This window comes from Perca flavescens, chromosome 15, assembly GCF_004354835.1.
Source record: "Perca flavescens isolate YP-PL-M2 chromosome 15, PFLA_1.0, whole genome shotgun sequence".
Lineage (NCBI taxonomy): Eukaryota > Metazoa > Chordata > Actinopteri > Perciformes > Percidae > Perca > Perca flavescens.
Window position 1 is genome coordinate 27054546 of NC_041345.1, and position 25357 is coordinate 27079902.

At 39.7% G+C, this 25357-nt stretch overlaps 1 protein-coding gene across 1 annotated transcript; it reads left to right on the plus strand.

The window, feature by feature from the left end:
• The first annotated feature begins 1188 nt into the window (after positions 1-1188).
• On the plus strand, positions 1189-22936 carry mettl22 (methyltransferase 22, Kin17 lysine). The gene is made up of 12 exons (XM_028599813.1): positions 1189-1265; positions 3317-3474; positions 5775-6039; positions 6983-7137; positions 8558-8598; positions 14241-14385; positions 15097-15168; positions 17592-17645; positions 18187-18267; positions 19947-20049; positions 21186-21354; positions 22430-22936. Exons 2-12 carry the CDS (start codon positions 3369-3371, stop codon positions 22481-22483), a joined length of 1245 nt encoding a protein of 414 aa, XP_028455614.1. The 5' UTR covers positions 1189-1265; positions 3317-3368; the 3' UTR covers positions 22484-22936.
• The last annotated feature ends 2421 nt before the right edge of the window (positions 22937-25357 follow it).

Consider the following 25357-nt stretch of genomic DNA (forward strand, 5'->3'; position numbering starts at 1 on the left):
GGACTATGCTGCTCCTCAGATCTCAGGGTAAATCCAGACAGCTAGCTAGACCATCTGTCCAATCGGAGTTTCTGTCGCACGACTAAAAACAACTTTTGAATGTACACACATTCCACCAAAACAAGTTCCTTCCAGAGGCTATTTTGCAGAGGCACCGTGGCTCTGTCTGGCGCCTCTGGTTGCCAGATCTTCCTCCGCAGCGCTTCTGTCTTCTATCTTCTGTCTTCTGTCCTGCATCCTCCATTCTCCATTCTCTGTCCTCCATCCTCGGTCCTCCGTTCTCCATCCTCGGTCCTCCATCCTGCATCCTCCGTCCTCCATCCTCGGTCCTGCATCCTCCATCCTCCATCCTCCATCCTCGGTCCTCCATCCTCCATCCTCCATCCTCCATCCTCCATCCTCCATCCTGCATCCTCCATCCTCCATCCTCCATCCTCCATCCTGCATCCTCCATCCTCCATCCTCCATCCTCGGTGCTCCATCCTTCATCCTGCATCCTCTGTCCTCCATCCTGCATCTTGCATCCTCTGTCCTCCATCCTCCATCCTCGGTCCTCCATTGCTAAACCCACCAGACTAAATACCTCAGTAGGTACAATTCTAGTCATTTTACATTTGAATCTAATTACTTCATAACCCTAAATTATTTTAGATTTGAAAGCTTTTTTGAAACTCAACAGAGTCGCACACATTTTCAACGCTCATTAAGTTCATCTACATATGACATTAGTTCTCACTTTACCAGTTTCAAAGATAGAGAACCGCCTCAAATTATTATTTAAAAATTGTAAAACACACTTCATTCAAAGTCGACAGGAACAAAATAAAATTAGGAAAAGCCGTTTTGGGTCGTCTTTCCACTTTTCTAACCATCACAACTCTAGTTTGGGTTGAAATAAACATAGTATATATATATATATATATGTATATATATATATATATATATATATATATATATAATCGGTCAACTGTTTACTGATTTATTAAATCGGTAAACTTAATATTATTTATTTACATTTATTTATGTATATTAATTGTATTATGTATATTATGTATGTTATTATTATTATTATTATTATTATCATTATTATTATCTATTTAATAAATATTGTTAATAGGCTAGACTTTCTGCCTCCGTTTCTGGCGGAACGGAAGCTATAGGCTATTTGTACTTGTGCACTCCGGACGACTTTCGAGGGTGCATTAGCCATGCTGAGTTCAATGACAGTAGAAGGGGGTGTGTGTTCTGCAGCTGTTATCGATCAGGTAGGTGCTGTCTTCTCTGTGAAACCTGTAGCTAGTCTCTCTACGCCATTCAAACCAGGCACGTGTTAACGTGTAACAGCTGAATCATAAGATAAGATAAAGATAAGTTAAGATAAGATAGACTTTAACGTGTTCACAGCTCATTCATGTTGTTGTCCGCTGGACGTTTTAGCTCTGGACGTGCAACGTTACCGTTAAAGAGTTTCAGTTCGAAGTTGTGTTCGAGCGAGATTAATCGTCGACTATAAAAATGATTATTATCATGTTCCAGCAGATCTGCGCACTGAGGAAAGGTTGCTCTGTAGTTGTGACACGCCCCCCTCTCTCCCCCACGATGAAGCCTTGTTTTGGAACCGTTTGTGTCCGCGGGCTCTTCAGAACTCTCCAGAGTTGATCCGAACCAGACTCCTCTTTATCGGCCAAGTGTGTGTAACGTTACAGTAGCCTACCGTACAGTACAGTACCGTACAGTACAGTACAGCACACGGGATTAGATGTTTTAAGTACTAGGATCCCAAAACTCAACTACCCAGCGTGCATCTAGGCACTCTGTATAAAGTACATCCAGTAGTCCCTCTGTGTACACTACATACAGTTGTCTGTATACAGTACACAGTGGAAGTACATGGTGATATATGTTCATGTTAAACACCGTGCATTGTAAACTGTGCTATAAATACAATTATTACATTGTCATAAGTTCATAATGAGAGCAAGTGGAAACATCTGGTCTTACAGATGGTTTATATATTTACTGTGCCGTAACATTGAAAAGACAATCACGTTAAGTATATATGGTTACTATATATATATATATATATAGTATAGGATATATAGTAGCCTAATAACAGTGTGTGTGTGTGTGTGTGTGTGTGTGTGTGTGTGTGTCTCTGTGTGTCTCTGTGTGTCTGTCTGTGTCTGTGTGTGTGTGTCTCTTTGTGTCTGTCTGTGTCTCTCTGTGTATGTGTGTGTGTGTGTGTGTGTGTGTGTGTGTTTAGTCCTGTTATAAGGGGACCAGTTTGTGTCTGTAGCTGTATTATTGATATTTATATATTTCTAATAAACCTTACTCTGGGTTATTCACTGAATGAATAATGAGCTTGGCTGTCGGTAAAGAAAGTAAAAAATTATTAATTTATTTGAATTATTCAAACGCTGCACACATAACCAAATTGTAATAATGCACTTTTTTTTCAAGTTCGAAAAATACTTTGTCCCAGCAGCAGATGGCGTGGCGTCAGGGTCGTCTTTGTTTCATGTTAATAATAACACAGTCATATCGTTACACACATCACTCATGCTTCTTTTCCAAGTTCCAGATATAGTATGAATTTTAAATAAAAATAATAGATTCATATAAGAAGTGACAGGCGTCAGCTGACTGTTTAGTGTTGGGGAGGGGGGGGTAGGGTGCGTGTGGTGGATGGGTGGATTTATTTAAAACCCCACACTGTCAGAGTCAGTGTAATGTGAGCCTTCCTGGCTCTGTCTGTGTGGGACCAGTATCCCACATCTCTCTTCTCACCTACACATGGGGGCTGAAGAATGTGTGTGTGTGTGTGTGTGTGTGAGAGTGTGAGTGTGTGCGTGTCACTTCTCATCTCTGCTGCCGGCTAGCGGCTCCATGCTGCGTTAGCATGTAGCATAACACGCCTGCATCCCCAAAGAGAGCATTGGTGGTGGTTTAGTTGCATTATGGGTAATGCAGGCGCTCACGTTTTGATGAGGAAGAAGATTGCGTATATGGAGGATATATTTATTCATATGCGTAGAACAAAAACAAAAGACGTATCAAAATCAATGCGGCAAAACCAGATATGTTATCAAACTGCCCATTGTGTGTCCAGCATAGTTTGACTGCTAGGTCAGCAGGATACTCTGGAGCAGCCTTATCTCGGTTGGGACTGTCCCATCCTCTGAAGGAGTCTCACAATCTGACTTTTGATAACCAAAAACTCAACCAAACACGGCGTGCCTGTTTTTGAAATATCTAATAATATATTAGTCGGCAGGAATGGATTTCATTGTGTGTGTGCGCCCGGTCTCTCCAGGTTTTGGGAAGCCCTCTACTGCTCTACCCTTCCGTACCATGCCTGATCAGCCATGGACCACATCACGTTCCACCATGATACTGTGCTGTCAGACGTCCACATGCTGCTGCCCAACGCGCGCCACCTGATGACGCGCCTCAACGCTGTCGGACAGCCTGGTGCGTATTAGGGGTGCACGATTCAGAAAATGTCGCGATTCGATTCCATATCGATTTTTCAGGCTCACGGTTCCATTCAAAATCGAACCAGTTGCTAGTAACCAAGGAGGACACCAAGGATTCAAAAAAACATGATGGACTCTTCAGAAGAGGTCATTATCTTCACTCGAGTTTCTGTTTCTCTTTCTTTTTCTTTACATCTTTTGATTTGATTTGATTTATTAGACAGTAACAGAAATAAATGCACAACAAGATGCCATCACAGTGACATTGCACATTGTCGAGGATAACACAAGAAAGTTACAAACTTATTTCCATTGTGGTCCTCGTTGTAGTCTGATAAAGATGTCCAGGCAAGCTACAGCTGACTAAAAGGTACCTTGTGTACACTCAACCATATCCAAATACAAATAAATACAAACAGATACATCGGAATAATAAATTGAATCTAATTAGCATTTAACAACTATTCACCACATGCTCGATTAAAACAACGATCTGACTGTCTTAACTTTATCTCAACTGGGAGTTTGTTCCATTCCATTGCCGCCATGTACAAAAAAGTATTTTGCCCAGAACAGGTCTTAAACCTACACGGAACTATGTCTGTGGCACTGCCTCTAGTTGAGTAGCTATGAGAGTTTCTAATAAGCTTAAAATAATCTTTAAAATACCTTGGCTCATTCATCTTCAAGCTCCATGTCGCACTTAAGCTACACAATAGCCTACAGCACAGCAGGCCCGGTGTTGATTTGATTCTATTAGGAGCCCCATTAGACATTTTCAGAAAAATCTATAAATATACGTATTCCTCTTCATGCACTCTATTAAATATCACAATAAATACATAAGCACGTATATACTAGGGTTGCACAATATTGACAAAATGTGATATTGCGATATCGATATTAATTTTGATATTCTTAAACATATGTTAAATTACAAAAAGCGTCAAAATAGATTCGTAACAAATCAAACAAGTTTTCTTACAACACAAGCTTTATTTCAACTGACGGTCATATTGGACCGGTCCAACATGAATAAATCAATAAGGACCATGTCTACAGAACAGGACATGTTCCTCTGGTTGGACAGTATAAAATAGATACATAAAGAGAACAGGACACAACTTTTCTTTCGCCTCTCTGATTCGTTCCATTTAGTTGTCTCTGTCTGTTTCTTCGCTTACACTGTCCCTCTGTCGAAATATGCACACACACGTGGTACGCTCCATAGGGCTTGTCACTTATTGCGACAAACCCTATATATATATATATATATATATATATATATATATATATATATATATATATATATATATAATGTTTATTTCAACCCAAACTAGAGTTGTGATGGTTAGAAAAGTGGAAAGATGACCCAAAACAGCTTTTCCTAGTTTTATTTTGTTCCTGTTGACTTTGAATGAAGTTTGTTTTTACAATTTTTAAATAATAATTTGACACGGTTCTCTATTTTTGCGATATTGCGATATCGATATTGAGTCGATATAGCTTGCACCCCTAATATATACAACATCTTTGTTTACATATCAATATTCCTATACATAAACAAAAGTACAAAATATGGTTCCAGTCTTAGGGCCCTTAGATGTTACTTCACTAGTTTTTTAAAGCTTGATTTATTGTGCGAGGCGTGTGAGTGGAGGACACAGCGCGCATGATTATGGCATAGCTTTCTCCCTCCACCCAATTAAGCTAATAAAGTAATGGTTAAAGAAAAACACAAATGCTTGATCAAGGGCGCGGCCCGGCCCGGCCCTGGGATAGCGGCGGGACATATCGGCCCGACCCGGCCCGATGGTCGGGTTGGGTCAAGGTCGGGCTCGGGCAGAGAATCTAAACTCTAATCTCAAGGCAGGTTCTGATTCGAAGGGCTGCGATACGATGACAAACCGATTATCCAAGCATCGGGATATTTTTCCGATTTATTTCTTCTCATAGCCATAATTAAAATAAACGGATGAATTTACTTCCATTTTAGTTTGGACACAACTTTCCTAGAGATGCAAATGCACGGTTTGGGTTAATCATCAGTAATTATTATTATGATCATACGATTCCACTGAAAGAAATAATTTCAGCATCCAAAGTATTGGTTTGATCATTTCTAATATACATTTGTGTTTGATGAATGACTGAATCTCATTAGATGAAAAATCATCAACATCAGTATGTGGTGTGCTGTGCGCTGGAATAAATCCAATGTCCAATGTCACTTTTCCAATGAACGTGTTCATCTCTTCTTTTTTTTTTTTTTTTTTGTTGTGTGCATCCATTCAGTGTTCATCTCTAAATTCAAGATCCTGTCAGACGGTGACGAGCATGGCAACGAGGTCCCGGGGCGGAGCTTAAAGGAGGAGGAGGAGGAGGAGGAGGGGGAATACGATGAACCAAGGGAAGACGCAGAACAAGACACAAAAGTCCCACGGGGAACTGCTGGAGAGGAAGGGGAGGAAAGAGAGGAAGGGGAGGAAGAAGAGGAAGGCGGGGAAGGAAAGGTGGAAGCCTTTTTGGATGAGGACGGAGACCTGGACATCACACATCGGTAGGGAAACACTCGGGCTCAGTTCAACAGTTAAACATGTGAGGGGGGGGGGGCATGGTCAGGTTTGAGATCAGACCAGGACCAGAAGGGGGTACAGTAGTTAGTAGAACTGTTTAGAAGTGGACTTTTCCTATAACTACGTTCCTGTAACTACTTGGTCGGAAAGAGGCTTATAGAAATGGCACGCAGGCCTGTAATACACACACATGCAAACAGGACCTATACACATGCATTAAATGGAGAGATGTCAGAGAAAGAGCCAATCACCAACTGGGGGGGGGGGTTTCGCTGCCTTGCCCCACGGCTGGCAGGATGAATGAATGAATGAATGCCTTTTGGTCATTGCACTTAAGTACAATAAGTCGCTCTAATAATGTGCATCACCATTGTAACACAAATATATATAAAACTCATCTCGCAACACATTCATTACACACACACACACACACAAACACCCGCACACGCGCACACACACGCATGCACCGAATACATCTCACCCATCATTCATAGCAAACACTCTCTCATCTTTCCTGCAAGCACACATCCTAACCATAACATACAAACCCAACTTGCCCACTCTCTCACACTACTAAGTGGATAATAAGTATTTTAATATGGATGAAGTAGTGAGTAACTAAGAGTATTAAAAAAGTTTGCCAGACCCTCGGCCTCCCGAGCCGAGTCCCCCCCCCCCCGGGGCTCAGCTGCCCCACGTCTGTACGTCGACTCTGTAAAATGTAGAACAGGATTTGGTTATTTGTTCATTATTTGGCTGGAGGATTGGCGCCACCTACTGCCTATCCCATAATATGGCATTCATGTTTTTTTGGCTTTTGTCATGACAAGCTAGGGCTAAGGTTAGGGTTCATGTGTTCATGACAGTGTCATGTGTTCATTGGCGTCCTCCAAAGATGCTTTTCGTGCTATTCTTCTGACTCCCCAGGCCCAGGAAACCCCCTAAGGAGACTAGTGGCCGAGACCTGGTCTGTCCCATCATTATCCAACGGTCTAACCCTGTGCTAGAAGAAGAAGAAGAAGAAGAGGAGGACAGTACGGAGGATGAAGCCGATAAATCCTTCAACGACATTATAAAGATTGGTAAGAACCTACATTTTAAATTATTATTTTACCTTTTATAATACTTTCAGATGACGATCACTTTGGTTATCATGAAGGTCATGTGAAAGTGAATCTGTGTTTGACTCTGACATAGAATGAAGAAGAAAAAAAAATTAAATATCCATAAAGGTCAGTTATGAATTAGCATTGAAATGAATGTACTCGGCTGGTCGTCTGCGTGGAAAACTCTGAGAAATGACATCAGCTTGTGTGGCATGTTCCCATGCTGTTGGTTTGTATTCCAGTTTGGATGCAGGGAGAAACTTTTCTAGTCTGTGTTTTTTCACACCGAAAGAAGGTGAAAATATGCAACAGTGTTGCACTTTGGTCACTGCCTTTGATGCGTGATAGCCTACCTCAGTCCACCGGTAAATCAATTTATTTATATAATTTCTAGAAATCATAGCAACAGTTATCTCCGGACACTTTACAGATGGAGTAGGTCTAGACCACACTCTATCATTTACAAGGACCCAACAATTTCCCAGGAGCAAGCATTTGGTGCGACAGTGGCGAGGAAAAATGTCCGTTTAGGGAGAAACCTCAGACAGACCCAGGCTCTGGGACAGTTGGGACACAGAGACTGATATACAGATATCAGTTCCTCCAGAAAAACGCGATTATGCGGTCGCATAATTCAATGCCTAATCAGCCAAAGTCCGCATATTTATGCCAGGTTTGAGCATTTTCAATTTTAGATAGCGGTAGATTAGGCCTGCACGATTCGGGGGGAAATCTGAATCACTATTCTTTTGGCTTAGAATTGATATCACGATTCTCTGCTACGATTTTTGCGTAATGTTTATTGAACACATGAACCGTAAGAAAACCCTAACCTGTAGCACATTGCGCATCACCACAAGCCTGTAAACACAGGGCAAGTACATACCGGCCATTTAAGTACAGTAGGCTACCAAAACTAGTGACATATAACCCATTGAACTAAATATGGCCCTGATACAGGCTCTATCTGAACTCCTTTACATAATTAAAACATGTGACATGTCAAATGCTTTCAAAAAATTAATTGAAGGAGAAAAATAAATGAATAAATCAAAGTCCTTTTAAAAATGAAATCGCAAACATATATTTTTTTTTATTACGATTCATCGTGCAGGCCTGCGGCAGATGAAAGCATCTGCGTGGCGCGACGAGGAGACTCTAACCTTCCTCACATTATCACACGGAAATAAACGCATGTCGTATTTCCATTTCCCGTTGGGTTTGTTTAAGTATCTTTGAGGTTCGATTGGCGCTTGCTCGATGACATCACCTGGTTGTGCACTGGCTCCGCCTAGAGCTGATCTGACAAGCCGTTACCGTTAGGATCTGACACTATCTATAAAGTTGAATTGAATATAACGAGGAGTTTTGATGCATGAATCCAATCCATTTGCAGAGCACACTATGGCCACGACCCTGGAGGACGTCGGCAAACAGGTCAGTCAAATGTAATCACCTCAACTGTTTGTCTGTTGCTCCTCCACTCAATGTTTTTTTTTTTTAAGATTATTTTTTGGGGCTTTTCCGCCTTTTGATGGACAGGACAGCTAGGTGAGAAATGAGAGCGAGAGAGAGGGAAGACATGCAGGAAATCATCACAGGTTGGACTCAGACATAAACCTCCATGTATATGTATACAAATGAAACCGAGAGGGGCCAGTAACTTCAACCCTGTTGTACTTAACAGCCGGCCTGCGGAAGTAGTGGAAAATTTCAAGTACCGTATTTTCCGCACTATAAGGCGCACTTAAAAGCCTTTCATTTTCTCAAAAAACGACAGTGCGCCTTACAATCCGGAGCGCTTTATATATGGATCAATTCTTTAACTTAAAACCTCTCAAGGATCACTGTCCCGTTGACGGGACACTGCGATAAAATTTCCACTCATTCGCGTTTTTATACCTTTTATAGCATTAAATCTTCAAAATATACAGCCATGCGACACACCAATTGAAAGCTTAGCCTCTAATGATTGATTTAAGCCCAAATACAAAGCACAAGATGATTTATAGCAGTTACACAACTGTTACAAAGTAACAGAAAATAAAACAATTCAGCCATAATCTGCGCAGGTGTCGAGAGTGCCTCCATACCTGTTTTCGTTGTCCTTTCAGCAACAAAGTGGTATTTTGCCCAAATGATTTTCATAAATCCACAAGAGTCCAAGGAAATGTAATATCCAAGCTTTATATTCCAAAACGATCTGTTCGCCTCACAATGTTGAAGTTTCTGGCCGAATCACAACGGAAAATCGCGAAACAGTTTTCCATTTCCACACTTGTTATCGCCGCTAGCTTCTCTGCCCAGCTTGCTACATGATCGATGTGGGCGTCATCGTATTCCCTAGCTTCTCAGCATTCGATTGGTAGCTCATATTAGCCAATCCGTTTAGGTTTGCCTCTGATATGGCCAATGGAAGTGGACAAGCCAATGACAACATGTCAGGAACCACGTTGAGACGATCAACATTTTCTCGGACCACTTAGATTTGACTGCAGTATCTTCTATTCTATGCGCCTTATAATCCGGTGCGCCCTATATATGAAAACAGTTCTAAAATAGGCCGTTCATTGAGGGTGCGCCTTATAATCTGGTGCGCCTTATAGTGCGCAAAATACGGTACTTGGGTACAATCATTGATCGCACTTTAAGTTTTAATGTTAACTCAGAGAGTATTTTTAAAGGTCCCATGGCATGAAAATTTCACTTCATGAGGTTTTTTAGCATTAATATGAGTTCCCCCAGCCTGCCTATGGTCCCTAATTGGCTTGAAATGGTGATAGGTGTAAACCGAGCCCTGGTTATCCTGCTCTGTCTATGAGAAAATGAAAGCTCAGATGGGCCGATCTCGGATCTTCTCCTTATGAGGTCATAAGGAGCAAGGTTACCTCCCCTTTCTCTGCTTTGCCCGCCCAGAGAATTTGGCCCACCCATGAGAGAGAGAGACATCATGGCTTTCAAATGAGAAAAGTGGCAGTTGGTCACGTTCCACCAAGCTGGAATACCGCAAATGCGGCCAGGTGCATAAGTGACTGTGTCAACGAACAATTAAGGCGTACTCCAGCGGCCCCAATTCTCATCCTTGGAGACTTTAATCAGTGTAAACTGGAGCTTATGCTTTCGGGATACGAACAATATATTAAGTGCTTCACTAGAGGTAACAAGATTCTGGACAAATGCTACGGAAACATTAAAAACGCATACGTTGCTAAGCCCAAGCCTCCTTTATCTAACGGTGATCACAACACTGTCCATTTGACTCCAATCTATAAAACTCTTTTAAAAAGAACTAAGCCACACACAAAGACAATCTCGGTCTGGTCGGAGGATAGCATACAGACTTTAAAAGGCTGCTTTGATTCCACGGATTGGAATCTCTTTCACGAGATGGATATTGAGACAGCTACAGAATCTACAACGGACTATATACATTTTTGTGTGGACTCTATTGTGGAGAAGAAAACTGTAACAGTATTTCCAAATAACAAAAGTTTTATAACAAAGGAAGTTAAGGAATGTTTGAATAGGAAGAAGTTGGCATTTATAAATAATGATAAAATCAAATTAAAATTAGTCCAAAGAGAACTGAATATATTATTGAGGGGGGCAAGGAAAAAATATAGAGATACAATAGAAGATAATTTTGCCACAGGGAATTCAAAAAACCTATGGGACTCAATGAAACTTGTGACAAATATGACATCCCTTCATAGAAATTTCATAACTAATGATGACGAACATAGGGCAAACGATTTAAATGACTTTTTTCTTAGATTTGAGTCGCCAGATGATTATACGGATGTTCTGGATAATGTAACATGTGAACCAGATCAGAGGATAGTGGTGGACCCACAGGTGGTTAGCACTTTATTTCGAGGTGTATGCTCTAAAAAATCTATGGGTCCAGATAGGATTTCAGCCTTTTTGTTGAAAACCTGTGCAATAGAGCTTTCCACGGCATTCTGCCCAATTTTTCAAAAATGATGCGTCTGTTCACCAATTTTATTTACATTATATACCAATGACTGCGTAGCAAGTCAAGAGAGTACTTTTTTTAATCAAGTTTTCTGATGACACAGCAATTTTAAGCTTATTAAAAAGGCAAGATAATTTTTCTGAGGTAGACAGATTTGTTGGCTGGTGCGATAATAACTCCTTAATACTGAATGGAGCCAAGACTGTAGAGATCATTTTTGATCCTAGAAGTGTAAGAGACCATAGTCCGGTAATGATATATGGTAATATCATTGCACAGGTACCTTCACATAAGTACTTGGGAGTTTATATAGATAAGGTGTTGGTCTTCTCATGTCAACAATCTTTGTTCCAGGTTACAGCAGAGATTATATTTTTTACGAAGGTTAAAAGCGTTCGGAGTAAATCAGAGAATTATGTACTTGTTCTACCAGTCTATTTTTGAGAGTTTGATCAGATATGGTATTACGGCATGGTATGGTAATTTGACTGTCCAATTAAAATCAAGGTTGGGACGATTGGTGCACACGGCTTTCAAAATTATAGGGGGTGTGGGGGAACGATCACCCCAAGAGCTATTTGATGCTTCAATTCTAAATCATGCCAAGAAAATTGTGAGAGACGATACGCATATCTTGAATGACCATTTTAAATCATTACCTTCGGGAAGGAGGTATAGAGTCTTGATGTGCAGGTCTAATCGACTAAAAAACTCCTTTGTTCCTACTGCAATCAAGGCGCTAAATAGAAATGAAATACTGTGAACTGCCTTCTTGTGCTTTTCTTTTTTTTAAATGTGTCTTATTTGTTTTAATGGATGCTGTATTGTGTGAATGATCTATTATTGTGTTTTATGTATTTTGATCATGTGTTTTATGTACTTTGATCATGTTGCTTTGCATGACTAGACTATGCACGGTGTCCAAGACAAATTTCCCAGTGATGGGACTAATAAAGTATAAAGTAAGTACTTCAGATACAGTATTAGGGGACCACTAAGGTCTATATAAAAGAGACTTCAGATACAGTATTAGGGGACCACTAAGGTCTATATAAAAGAGACTTCAGATACAGTATTAGATGACCACTAAGGTCTATATAAAAGAGACTTCAGATACAGTATTAGGGGACCACTAAGGTCTATATAAAAGAGACTTCAGATACAGTATTAGGGGACCACTAAGGTCTATATAAAAGAGACTTCAGATACAGTATTAGGGGACCACTAAGGTCTATATAAAAGAGACTTCAGATACAGTATTAGGGGACCACTAAGGTCTATATAAAAGAGACTTCAGATACAGTATTAGGGGACCATTAAGGTCTATATAAAAGAGACTTCGGATACAGTATTAGGGGACCACTAAGGCCTATATAAAAGAGACTTCAGATACAGTATTAGGGGACCATTAAGGTTTATATAAAAGAGACTTCAGATACAGTATTAGGGGACCACTAAGGTCTATATAAAAGAGACTTCAGATACAGTATTAGGGGACCATTAAGGTCTATATAAAAGCATCCAAAGAGCACCGTGTCATCGGACCTTTAAGAGAGCTAACCAATGGTTGTTTTTAATTAGAAAATTGAGGAGTTTCGGGGTTAGTCAATACATTCTTAAGATGGCATATAGGGGCATAGTAGAAAGTATTAACTGCCTGGTATGGTAACCTGAATGTGAAAGATAAAAACAAGCTTTCCAAAATTGTTAATACTGCAGGGAAGATGATTGGCAAGTCACAAAGGCAGCTTGGGGATGTATTTGATAATGCGGTATTCAGGAAGGCCAGACAGATATCAGCAGACCCCCTACACCCGCTAAACTTGGAGTTTGAGTTGCTTCCATCTGGCCGTAGATTCAGGGTTCCAAGGGCGAGTCGGAAAACATTTATAAGAGCTCTTTCATTCCCCATGCCATACATGAACTTAACATTTTAAATGTGTTAATTTTAGATGGAAATCTACCTTATCTTAATCGTCTGCACTGTTTTCCATTTCTGTTGTTGCCTGTTGAGGGTATTAGAGTTGTACTGTTAATTGTGTGTATTTTAATGTAATTTCAAATTGGTGTTATTGAAGTATATCTGTTGGAGAAGTTGAAGACAAATTTCCACTAAGGTGGACAATAAAGTCAAATCAAATCAAATCAAATATATGTGCGCCTGAACCAACCCAGCCACATCTAAGTAATCTTTTAAAACTGGCCTTACTGGTCCCTCCACTATGATAGTTGGCGAGCTATTCCACATTGTGATGACTCTAAACATTACAGACCTGCACACTGCATCAGTCCGGGGTTTTCGCTTGACTAGAAAACCCCTAGCAGCCTGGTGTTGGTCTCTCACATCATTTATCTTGGAGTCCAGGCAAGTTGCCTGTTTACTGAAACAGATATTCCTAAAAAAAAAAATCCATAAGGTTGCATGCCAACCTCTTGTCTACTCTGAGCCATGAGAGACTGGCATGCACACTCTCTGTACTCAGCCTTGCACCAGTGCGAGTTTTGCTGCTTTATTTTTGTAGCTATTTGGAGCTTAGACAGATCTTTTTTTTTGCTGCACCTGACCAGACTGGTGAGCACTAATCAAGTAATAAAATAAAACTAGTGCTTGTGTCACCAACACTCTTGTGGCTGGGGTAAGAAAAAGGAAACATCTTTTAATACAGGCTATTCCATTACCCATTTTCTTAACAATTTTATCAATATGTTTCTTCAAAATTTAGCAGCCCATCGAGTGTCACCCCAAGCAAATTTGCCTCTCGAACCGGTTCAATAAGTGAGCCATTAATTGATAAAACCTGTGTGTTCTAGAAGGAATTTTTGAACAATCATTTTGGCTAATTGTAGCAGCCCTATTGTGTGTTGGAATGATCAGATGAGATGAAGATGAAAAATGAGCGTGTGCCCTTTTTGACTTCAGTCGTTTGCCTCACTCTAGTTTTTCTGCTTGTGCGTTGATTTGCTTAAGTCAGTCTCAGACGCCAATCCCACATGCTGAATCTGCCAAAAAAAAAAAAAAAAAGCCAACAAGGGCCGACTAATGCCACGGGAAAAACTCTTGGCGGTTGATGTTAAAGAATCCTGTGTGTCCTGCTCCCCTCAGGTGTGGCGAGGGGCGTTTCTCTTGGCCGACTTCATCCTCTCCGAGCCGCTCACGTTCAGAGGAGCTACAGTCTTAGAACTGGGCGCGGGAACGGGCTTAACCAGCATCGTCATGGCAACCATAGCCAAAACGGTCTACTGCACAGGTATAGGCAAACGTCCTGATTTAAAACGTGGTCAACTAATGTATGTTTTACGTTCTTTGAATATGTTGCTCTGATTCAATAAGTTAGAATTCTGTGAATACAGCCGCGAGTACGTGGAAGGTCTCAAAGGTGCACGTGAAGCTTTTTCTGAGCTTCAGGAGCGTCTCATGGACTTCATCAGCCAATGAAGCGGCCTCAGGTGTAATCAGGTGGCCCCTGATGAAGACCATGAGATTCTGTTGAAAGCTCAGAAAAAGATTGTTAATGTGCTGAGGTGATTTAGGTCTAGTCGTCCGTACTGATCTCGAGGTGAAGAATGAGCTTCCATGCTTCAGCTCATTCACAGAAACCTCACCTATTTCATTCAGATAGTGAATTGAAGCCCAATAACTATATTACATGTGTCTTTGAATGAAAAACGTTGCTGGAGCGTGATCATATTTGGGGAGTTAAAAGTTTCTACGCAACTCATTTGTTATTCATATTATTATTTTAAAATCAAATAATGTTTCCCCTATGAGTCTATAGTAGTCTATAGTATACTATTTTGGAGCATGTTAAAATAATGTATGCTACACATTCTACTGTCACTGCACGTAGGGAAGTACAAACGGTCAGCAGAGACATGATTTTAATAAAACAGACAACCCTTTTTGATAGACATCTTAATGTTTGCGATTCATCGCTGAAATGCCGTCTTTTGTTTTGCAGATGTGGGAGAAGACCTTCTAGGCATGTGCAAGAGAAATGTAACATTAAATAGACACATGATTGAGCCTGCAGGTGAGATCACAATGACAGATACTCTTTCTTTTCTTTCTTTCCAATTCCTGCTAATACCATGGCCAATGTCGCTGTACCTAGTAGATATGGAATTACATCTCATTGAGTTTCACTAGGAGATCGTAATGTCCCCCAAACTGACAAACTGTATTATATCTGTTATATCTATATATAGAAACGAAACAAAATTGAGAGCAATACAACTTTTGACTTTAGACACCATTGTCCCCAAGACTGTACATTATGGGTACAAACATAGACATTCATACAACAGAATGACACAGACAGATCACACAGACAAACTGGCACTGATGGCTTTTTTTTTCGGGCTGCTATAGCAAAAAGCTCTCCGGTCTGTTGGCTTCACTACCGTCGACTATCAGCAGAATAATAGTCCACGACGGCACCATTGACACCGCGCGTCAGTAAGCCCGCCTAAGAAGAGCCAACTATATTCACCTTCTTGACCTGCTCAAAAGTAGTTAAAAGGCTTTTTAATCTCGGGTCTAATGCTGCGTTCCAGACACAATTTTAGCCCGCAAGTTACGACTTCAAGTCACGACTTGGTAGCGTTCCAGGCAAAAGTCACCACAAACCCTTCTAGCTAAAGTTAGCTAGCGGCTACCTAACGTCGACGTTAGCTAGTGCTAGCTGATGCTAGCGATTTCTAGTCGGCAACATATTTTGGGCCTCCTTTAATAAACATAACCTGTAGTAGTACACAATCGTATGTGTATTCTTTTGATTACAATGTGCGGAATTACTTTACGTTGCCTATTTATGTCTATTTATTTCTATTTCTCACTGTTAATCACCGGCGTCTGTACAGCATCAACAGGGGGCGCCATTGTTGTTAATGTGTGTGACGTCAAAAACTGTAACTGGGAGTACAACCATCTGGTACCAGTTCACCGGTAGTAAGTTAAGGTTTGACTGCCGTTCCAGGGCACTTTCACGGGCAGAAGGTTGTGAAAACACGAGTTACGGGTTGCCTGGAACGCAGCATAATTCCCATGCTGGAGGTTATATAATATACAGGAAGCATGGTATTCAAATGTTTTGCCCTTTGAATACCGTACCTTCACACCACACACACACACACACACACACACACACACACACACACACACTCACACACGGCACACGCCACACACACACTCGCGGCACACATACAGTACAGGCCAAAAGTTTGGACACACCTTCTCATTCAATGCGTTTCTTTATTTTCATGACTATTTACATTGTAGATTCTCACTGAAGGCATCAAAACTATGAATGAACACATATGGAATTATGTACTTAACAAAAAAGTGTGAAATAACGGAAAACATGTCTTATATTTTAGATTCCTCAAAGTAGCCACCCTTTGCTTTTTTTGATAACTCTGCAAACCCTTGGTGATCTCTCAATGAGCTTCATGAGGTAGTCACCTGAAATGGTTTTACCTTCACAGGTGTGCTTTGTCAGGGTTAATTAGTGGAATTGTTTCCCTTATTAATAAAAAAGCAAAGGGTGGCTACTTTGAAGAATCTAAAATATAAGACATGTTCTCAGTTATTTCACACTTTTTTGTTAAGTACATAATTCCATATGTGTTCATTCATAGTTTTGATGCCTTCAGTGAGAATCTACGATGCAAATAGTCTAGTTTATGAAAGTAAAAAGCAACCGCATTGAATGAGAAGGTGTGTCCAAACTTTTGGCCTGTACTGTACATACACACTCGCACAGTGTGTTTTTACCCTTTAGACTGGAACAGTGGAGTGTTTTTAAGATTTCCACTCTGGAAGGTGCTTTCATTTTTTTAAGACCCAATAACGCCGTCGGCGTCTAAACGAAAGGCCCATCTGATCAAATATTTTGTCGTTTTCACCCGCGAGCGTTAACAGGGCCGTAGAACATAACCGCCATGACACAATCAGAAAAACACTTGATTCATTCCTTTTTGTCAGCACTCCCTCTTTCATTTACTCTCTAGCTCGTACGACCACTGCACTGCCTCTCTCTCTCTCTCTCTCTCTCTCTCTCTCTCTCTCTCTCTCTCTCTCTCTCTCTCTCTCTCATTGGCTGTTGAGCCAGGGGGAGGGGCCAACTTTAAAAGCTGTGAGTTTACAGTAACAGTAAGCGACACTCCCTACATATTATGCCTTTAAAAATGTCTTTTATTTCAAAGTGTTTGGATATTTAATATCTTGCATGGCGTTATCGTCCATCCTTGGCCATTTTATATATATTTGAACTTTATTTTATCCTCTGGTGTTTTATGTTTTTATTATCCCTCTGTTTTTTGTATTTTATTTTACTGTTGGGATTCTTTGTTCTTCGTTTTTATCTGCTGTTTTTTTCTGATCATACCTTGTAGCCTAGAAAAGTGCTATATAAATGAAGTTTATTATAATAACAATAGTCTTTCTGACAATCAGGTGGTGATGTCAGAGTGAGACAGTTGGATTGGCTCCAGCATGACCTTTGTACAGGTAACGCACTTCTTTTTCATCTTTTCACTTCTTCAGTTTGCCGATGTGATCACTATATAGTCCTCAACACAGTGATTTCGGCCACAAACCCATTTTCATGTGGCCACCATACACAAAAAAACCCCCAAAAACAATAACACCAACCCTATCTTCGTAGCCTAAGACTGTACAAAGTAATAGAGCCTGCCTCTAATTGTGTAATGTAAATACTAATCATGTTAGAACCAATTTTGTGAGCTAAAACTTTTTTACTTCATATTAATGTATTTCATTCTTAATTATATTCCATGATCTTCCAGTCCTGATCTGATCTGAGTCCTTCAATATTGGGTCAAATGTGATACTTACTATATATATATATATATATATATATATATATATATATGTGTGTACAACCAATCAGCAGAAGTTTTGCAATGTTGAGTAATTGTATCTGACACATTGAAACAAGTCTAGCCTACTGACTTTTACACCTTATTTTAAAAACCAACCATTGTCTGACCATGGAAAATATCTCTCTTCCCTTGTCTAATCTTTGTAGATGATGACGTGGAATTTAGGTGGACAGAGGAGGAAGTAGCAGATCTGTACAACAACACTAATATCATCATTGCTGCTGATGGTAGGTATAATAATAGGTTATTTGGCTGTATTCAAATTAAAACATGCAGCCCAACTCAGCTCCAGTACACCATGCTTGATTCAAAAAGTTATCGAGCTGAAACCGAACCATGGAAATACATGATGCAAAAGTTACGCACTGTGATTTATTGAGGCCTGAAGTGATTTTTCAGTCATTCTATTCCCATGACAGGCATAGGGAAATGATACTAAGATTGCATTGAATGGCGTGCGGTCAGGAGATTATCATTGGTCAAAATAAAGTCCATTCTCTCACACGGGCACTTTTATAAAATATATGGAATATTGAAGAAATTGCGCTCTGTGAGTTATTGCGGTGCAAGTTTAAAAACCCAGTCCCAGTGACCCTGAGGGCTGTTTTGTCTGGAGCCTGGTGCTCTTGGTAGGGTCTCCCATGGCAAATAGGTCTCAGGCGAGGGGCAAGACTAAGAATGGTTCAAAAAGCCTTATGAGTCATCAAGGAAGAGCAGTTACCCTGCCCGGAGGAAGCCTGGGGCCCCTGTCTGGAGCCAGGCCCAGATGGAGGGCTTGTCAGCGAGCAGCCTGGTGGTCAGGTTTGCCACAGAGCTCGGCCAGGCTCAGCCCAAAGAAGGTACATGGCTGGGCAATATATCGATATTATATGGATATCGTGATGTGAGACTATATATTGTAATATGGTAATATGGCATAAGTGTTGTCTTTCCCTGGCTTTAAAGGCTGCCTTACAGTAAAGTGATGTCATTTTGTGAACTTACCAGACTGTTCTAGCTGTTGTATTATTTGCCTTTACCCACTTATTCATTATATCCACATTGCCGATGATTATTTATCAAACATTTCATTGTGTAAATATTCTGTGAAAGCACCAGTAGTCAACACTACAATATCGCTGCGGTATCGATATCGAGGTATTTGGTCAAAAATATCGTGATATTTGATTTTCTCCATATCGCCCGGCTCTACTCAGGAGTAGTCTGTTGTCCTGCCACTAGCAAGTTGTGTCCTACTTCTTTCAGGTAGTCCTTTTTTAATTGGTGTCTTTGTCAGGCCCACCACAGCTGTGTCGTCAGCAAACGTCCTAAAACACAGCCCTGGGGTGCTCCGGTGTGTTAGGGACGAGGTAGGTATTCTTGAGGAAGAGGGCGTGTCTACCCACCCTACCACCTGTGGCTCTGCCTGTCAGGAAGTCAAGGATCCAAATGCACAGCCCGGTGACGGGTTTAATCCCAGGTCCTTGAGCTTTGCGATTAGGCTGGAGGGGAACAAATGGAGCTCAATGCTGAGCTGTAGGAACTTAACAGTAATGCAGCACCTGCCACCCAAAATGTCTGTGCTGTCCCGACTCTGGCGACTAAAGGGGGCTGTTTTTGTGATAAACAACAGCAAAAACCCATCTATTTGGTTTTGCACATGTTATTCACCATTATGGCACTATAGACGTGTGCAGAAAAGGTATATAGTTGTAAAAGGTAGCACATGTAATGATGGAATAATGAACTTTTTAAAATCACGTTAAATGGCGTATGCTATGGTGGTTGTAGTGTTACCTCACAGAATAATATATCCTGTTAAAATGAATGCGTATTGCAGCTCTAACTTTAGCCTTTAAAGCTGCATAACGAATCACAGAGCTATACACTATACACATAATATTTCGTTTTGTTTTTTTGTAACCAGTTTGCTACGATGATGATCTGACGGATGGCTTTTTCCGAACACTGTACCGACTCTGCAGTAACTTTCCGCACACGTGCACGGTCTTCATCTCCATAGAGAAAAGGTAAGGGGAAACGCCATCTGTGTCTTTAACCTTGTTCCTGGTAGCCATGGTTTGGCAGAAACATCAGTTCTGATGTTCTGTATAGTGAGTGAGTTTTCCACAACTGCTCGTGGAACATCAGATTAATGTCATTTTGTTGATCAGTCATCTGCAGTTTCTAATCCGAGTGAGGCAAGCATTATTTTGCGCATGGATGGCACAGCAGACGTACTGTAGGGGCAGAAATATACATGAAAAGTTTATCGTATGATGTGTTGCATTTTAATGGCCAAGTGTAAACACAAGAAATTGGACTCTGGCTTTTTTGTTTTTCTCAAAGTACACAGGAATAGACATAACGACTTAAAACTATGTGAACAAAGTAAACGCGAACATAGAGTATATGTGGTCCATGTAGGAATGAATTCCCCAGCGTGTTATTTTGACTGAGTTAGCACGTTTTCCTGCTCGCGGAGCTGTTGCCACTGCGCCTACATGTACCAAGATGCATTGCGGGCAGGTGGCGACTTTGCTCTCTTAGCTTTTTCCTTTAAAAAAAAATAAACTCGCAAAATGCCAAGAATATAAATATTTTTTAGACCTAAACAGAAAAAAACAACTTCTTAATTCAACTTTGTCTCTTCCGCTGAGCCAAGATAAGGTTAATTACCGACGCGGGTTGCTGTTCTCAAACGCAACGTGTGCGCCGCTATGGAAGTACAAGTGCACACAACATAAATAAAGCACACGTGCATTACATTTAAAAGAATATCAGCATGTTATCAATGCAGATATTTTCTATTTCGAGGTGGCATCAGACATCGATGATCAGTCCATGTGAGCCATATTAAGAATTTCACTAATTTACCTAAAAGCAGAGACGCAACAGAGCGCATTACCTGCACATGTACGACAGAGGTGAAACAGCGTCTCCGTACTGTTAACCAGTCCCCCGGTCTCTCTGCCTCGAATATTGTATACACACACACACACACACCCACACACACACACACACACACACACACACACACACACACACACACACACACATGGTAAAACAGTGAGCTCGTTTGCTCATTTTTGGGTTCGTGCCAAGCACTCACACACTAACTAGTTACACGCTCAAGCAGTAATCCGGTTTCCTGTTGTCTTACAAGGATGAACTTCACCCTGCGACACATGGATGTTTCCTGCGACGCCTACAACCATTTCAGACACTGTCTGTCCCAGCTCCAGGACCTGGAGGATGGACGATGCGGCTTCAGAGTGCAACAGCTCCCATCCACCTGCGCACAGTTTCTTCTGTATGAACGCATAGAGCAACTGGTAAGGAAAACCCTCACACACATCAAACACCTTTAATCTAAAACCTAAAGGTCCCATGGCATGAAAATGTCACTTTATGAGGTTCTTTGACGTTAATATGAGTCCCCCCCAGCCTGCCTATGGTCCCCCAGTGGCTAGAAATGGTGATAGGTGTAAACCGAGCCCTGGGTATCCTGCTCTGCCTTTGAGAAAATGAAAGCTCAGATGGGCCGATCTGGAATCTTCCCTTTATGACGTCATAAGGGGAAAAGGTTACCTCCCCTTTCTCTGCTTTGCCCGCTGCCCAGAGAGAGTCCGACCTGCTGCCCTTTGCTGCATGTCATCCCCCTTCTCTCTCCCCCTTTCAAGTCTATCCACTGTCAATTGTAATAAAGGGGAAAAGCCCCCCAAAAATAGAAAATAGACTTACAACCGTGGCCGCAAGCTGGTCCCCTCCACCTTGCCCCCCCCTCTCTCCTCCTCAATAGCATTTAAATCTACAGACACAGAAATGACACATCCTAAGGAAAGCTCATTGTGGGACTGGCTCTAGTGGCTGTAATTCTGCACCAAGGCTGAATTTCGGGAAAAAGACTTCAGATACAGTATTAGGGGACCACTAAGGTCTATATAAAAGAGACTTCAGATACAGTATTAGGGGACCACTAAGGTCTATATAAAAGAGACTTCAGATACAGTATTAGATACAGTATTAAAAGGACCACTAAGGTCTATATAAAAAGAGACTTCAGATACAGTATTAGGGGACCACTAAGGTCTATATAAAAGAGACTTCAGATACAGTATTAGGGGACCACTAAGGTCTATATAAAAGAGACTTCAGATACAGTATTAGGGGACCACTAAGGTCTATATAAAAGAGACTTCAGATACAGTATTAGGGGACCACTAAGGTCTATATAAAAGAGACTTCAGATACAGTATTAGGGGACCACTAAGGCTCTGCTAACGTGCTTCTTTCATGGCACAGCCTGAGTGCACATTGTGTTAAATGATGCGATTAAACACAGCTAGTACAAGGCAATCCATTACCAATCTTTCATTATTTTTTTTTTTTTTTTTTTTTTTTTTGCAGGAGCTGTGGAAGGTCACCACCACTCCACTTCCACTGGAACCAAGCACAGTCTGATTCGGAGCCGTTTTTATCTTGACCTGGACTGACGTCTGACCAGTGCAAACGCTAAACTCTCCCCAGAAGTGACCCCAGCTCTTACATAAGCACCTATATAAGTTAGTAAATTCAAGACAGAAACAGGCTATTTATTTGACATAACGAGTTCATCAGAGAGTTTAAAAAAATGTTGCGTGCGTCGATGTAGAATGATAGATTTTTGGTACCTGATTCATGCGTTCTGACATGATTAACTAGTTTTGTAGTTGGGGGGGGCAACTTGGGGTTCAGCGTTTTGCTCAAGGACAAGGAACCGCCAACCTTTTGATTAAAGAACGAGTCACTCTACCTTCTGAGCTGCAGATGCTACCAAAAAGAGGTGTGTGTGTGTGTGTGTGTGCGTGCGTGTGTGTAGATGTTTGTATGTCTGATAAGAAACAAGGTCAAATAAAATATTGCTGTACAACAATGTGCTTGTTATTTTTATTCTGGCTGCAAACATTGCACGGCACTCTTGGCTAGAGTCCAGAGAGACCGAAATCTTTTTTTGTTTTTTTTATATTAATAAATTGTGATGCTAATAAATGCTTATTTTCGAAAAAAAAAAAAAAAAAAAATCACATAAAAACCATATTAAAGGAAAGACTAGTTCTCTCAGCAAACTCTAACCTGAATTTGGACAAATTAAGAGAATATAAAAGCTAAAAGAAAAAAAAACCTTAAAGCCCTATATTATGCTCATTTTTAGGTTCATAATTGTATTTTGAGGTTGTATCAGAATAGATAAAACTAAGTAAAAACACAACATACTCTGGTAAAGGCTTTGGATGGGACATTTATAAGAAAGTGACTCAATAGGCTACATATCTAATTTCATTTACAACACAGCCCATAGCGGTTGTTATCAGCAGCAGCAGCGTTTCTCCCTGGATATTTCCTCATGCCAAGGTAAATCTTCCAAATATTTTTTTTCAGATGGATCATAACATTTTAATAAAAATGTAGAAGTGGGCATTAAACATTCCAGATTCTGAGAAAAGGAATGTAAGAGAATATCAAACAGGTTCGGTGCAGATCTGACAGCAATAGTCATCGGTCTAACTGTAGTGATAAAAGTAGTGGTATGTAATGTATAAAGTAGTGATATGTAATGTATACAGTAGTGATATGTAATGTATATAGTAGTGATATGTAATGTATATAGTAGTGATATGTAATGTATATAGTAGTGATATGTAATGTATATAGTAGTGATATGTAATGTATATAGTAGTGGTATGTAATGTATAAAGTAGTGATATGTAATGTATACAGTAGTGATATGTAATGTATATAGTAGTGATATGTAATGTATATAGTAGTGATATGTAATGTATATAGTAGTGGTATGTAATGTATAAAGTAGTGATATGTAATGTATATAGTAGTGGTATGTAATGTATATAGTAGTGATATGTAATGTATATAGTAGTGATATGTAATGTATATAGTAGTGATATGTAATGTATATAGTAGTGATATGTAAGGTATATAGTAGTGGTATGTAATGTATATAGTAGTGATATGTAATGTATATAGTAGTGATATGTAATGTATAAAGTAGTGATATGTAATGTATAAAGTAGTGATATGTAATGTATAAAGTAGTGGTATGTAATGTATATAGTAGTGGTATGTAATGTATAAAGTAGTGATATGTAATGTATAAAGTAGTGATATGTAATGTATATAGTAGTGGTATGTAATGTATAAAGTAGTGGTATGTAATGTATAAAGTAGTGGTATGTAATGTATATAGTAGTGATATGTAATGTATATAGTAGTGGTATGTAATGTATAAAGTAGTGGTATGTAATGTATAAAGTAGTGATATGTAATGTATAAAGTAGTGGTATGTAATGTATAAAGTAGTGATATGTAATGTATATAGTAGTGGTATGTAATGTATATAGTAGTGATATGTAATGTACAGTATATAGTAGTGATATGTAATGTATAAAGTAGTGATATGTAAGGTATATAGTAGTGGTATGTAATGTATAAAGTAGTGGTATGTAATGTATATAGTAGTGGTATGTAATGTATAAAGTAGTGATATGTAATGTATAAAGTAGTGATATGTAATGTATATAGTAGTGGTATGTAATGTATATAGTAGTGGTATGTAATGTATATAGTAGTGGTATGTAATGTACAGTATATAGTAGTGATATGTAATGTATAAAGTAGTGATATGTAAGGTATATAGTAGTGGTATGTAATGTATAAAGTAGTGGTATGTAATGTATATAGTAGTGGTATGTAATGTATAAAGTAGTGATATGTAATGTATAAAGTAGTGATATGTAATGTATATAGTAGTGGTATGTAATGTATATAGTAGTGGTATGTAATGTATATAGTAGTGGTATGTAATGTATAAAGTAGTGATATGTAATGTATAAAGTAGTGATATGTAATGTATATAGTAGTGGTATGTAATGTATAAAGTAGTGGTATGTAATGTATATAGTAGTGGTATGTAATGCATAAAGTAGTGATATGTAATGTATATAGTAGTGATATGTAATGTATATAGTAGTGATATGTAATGTATAAAGTAGTGGTATGTAATGTATAAAGTAGTGGTATGTAATGTATAAAGTAGTGGTATGTAATGTATATAGTAGTGATATGTAATGTATATAGTAGTGGTATGTAATGTATATAGTAGTGATATGTAATGTATATAGTAGTGGTATGTAATGTATAAAGTAGTGATATGTAATGTATATAGTAGTGATATGTAATATAAGTGTGTAGCTGGCTGTTATCACACACTCCGGTACAGTAGGTGGCGACATGCACCTTGACGTTGGTTTATAGCCGCCAATACAACTAAAGAAGGCGAGA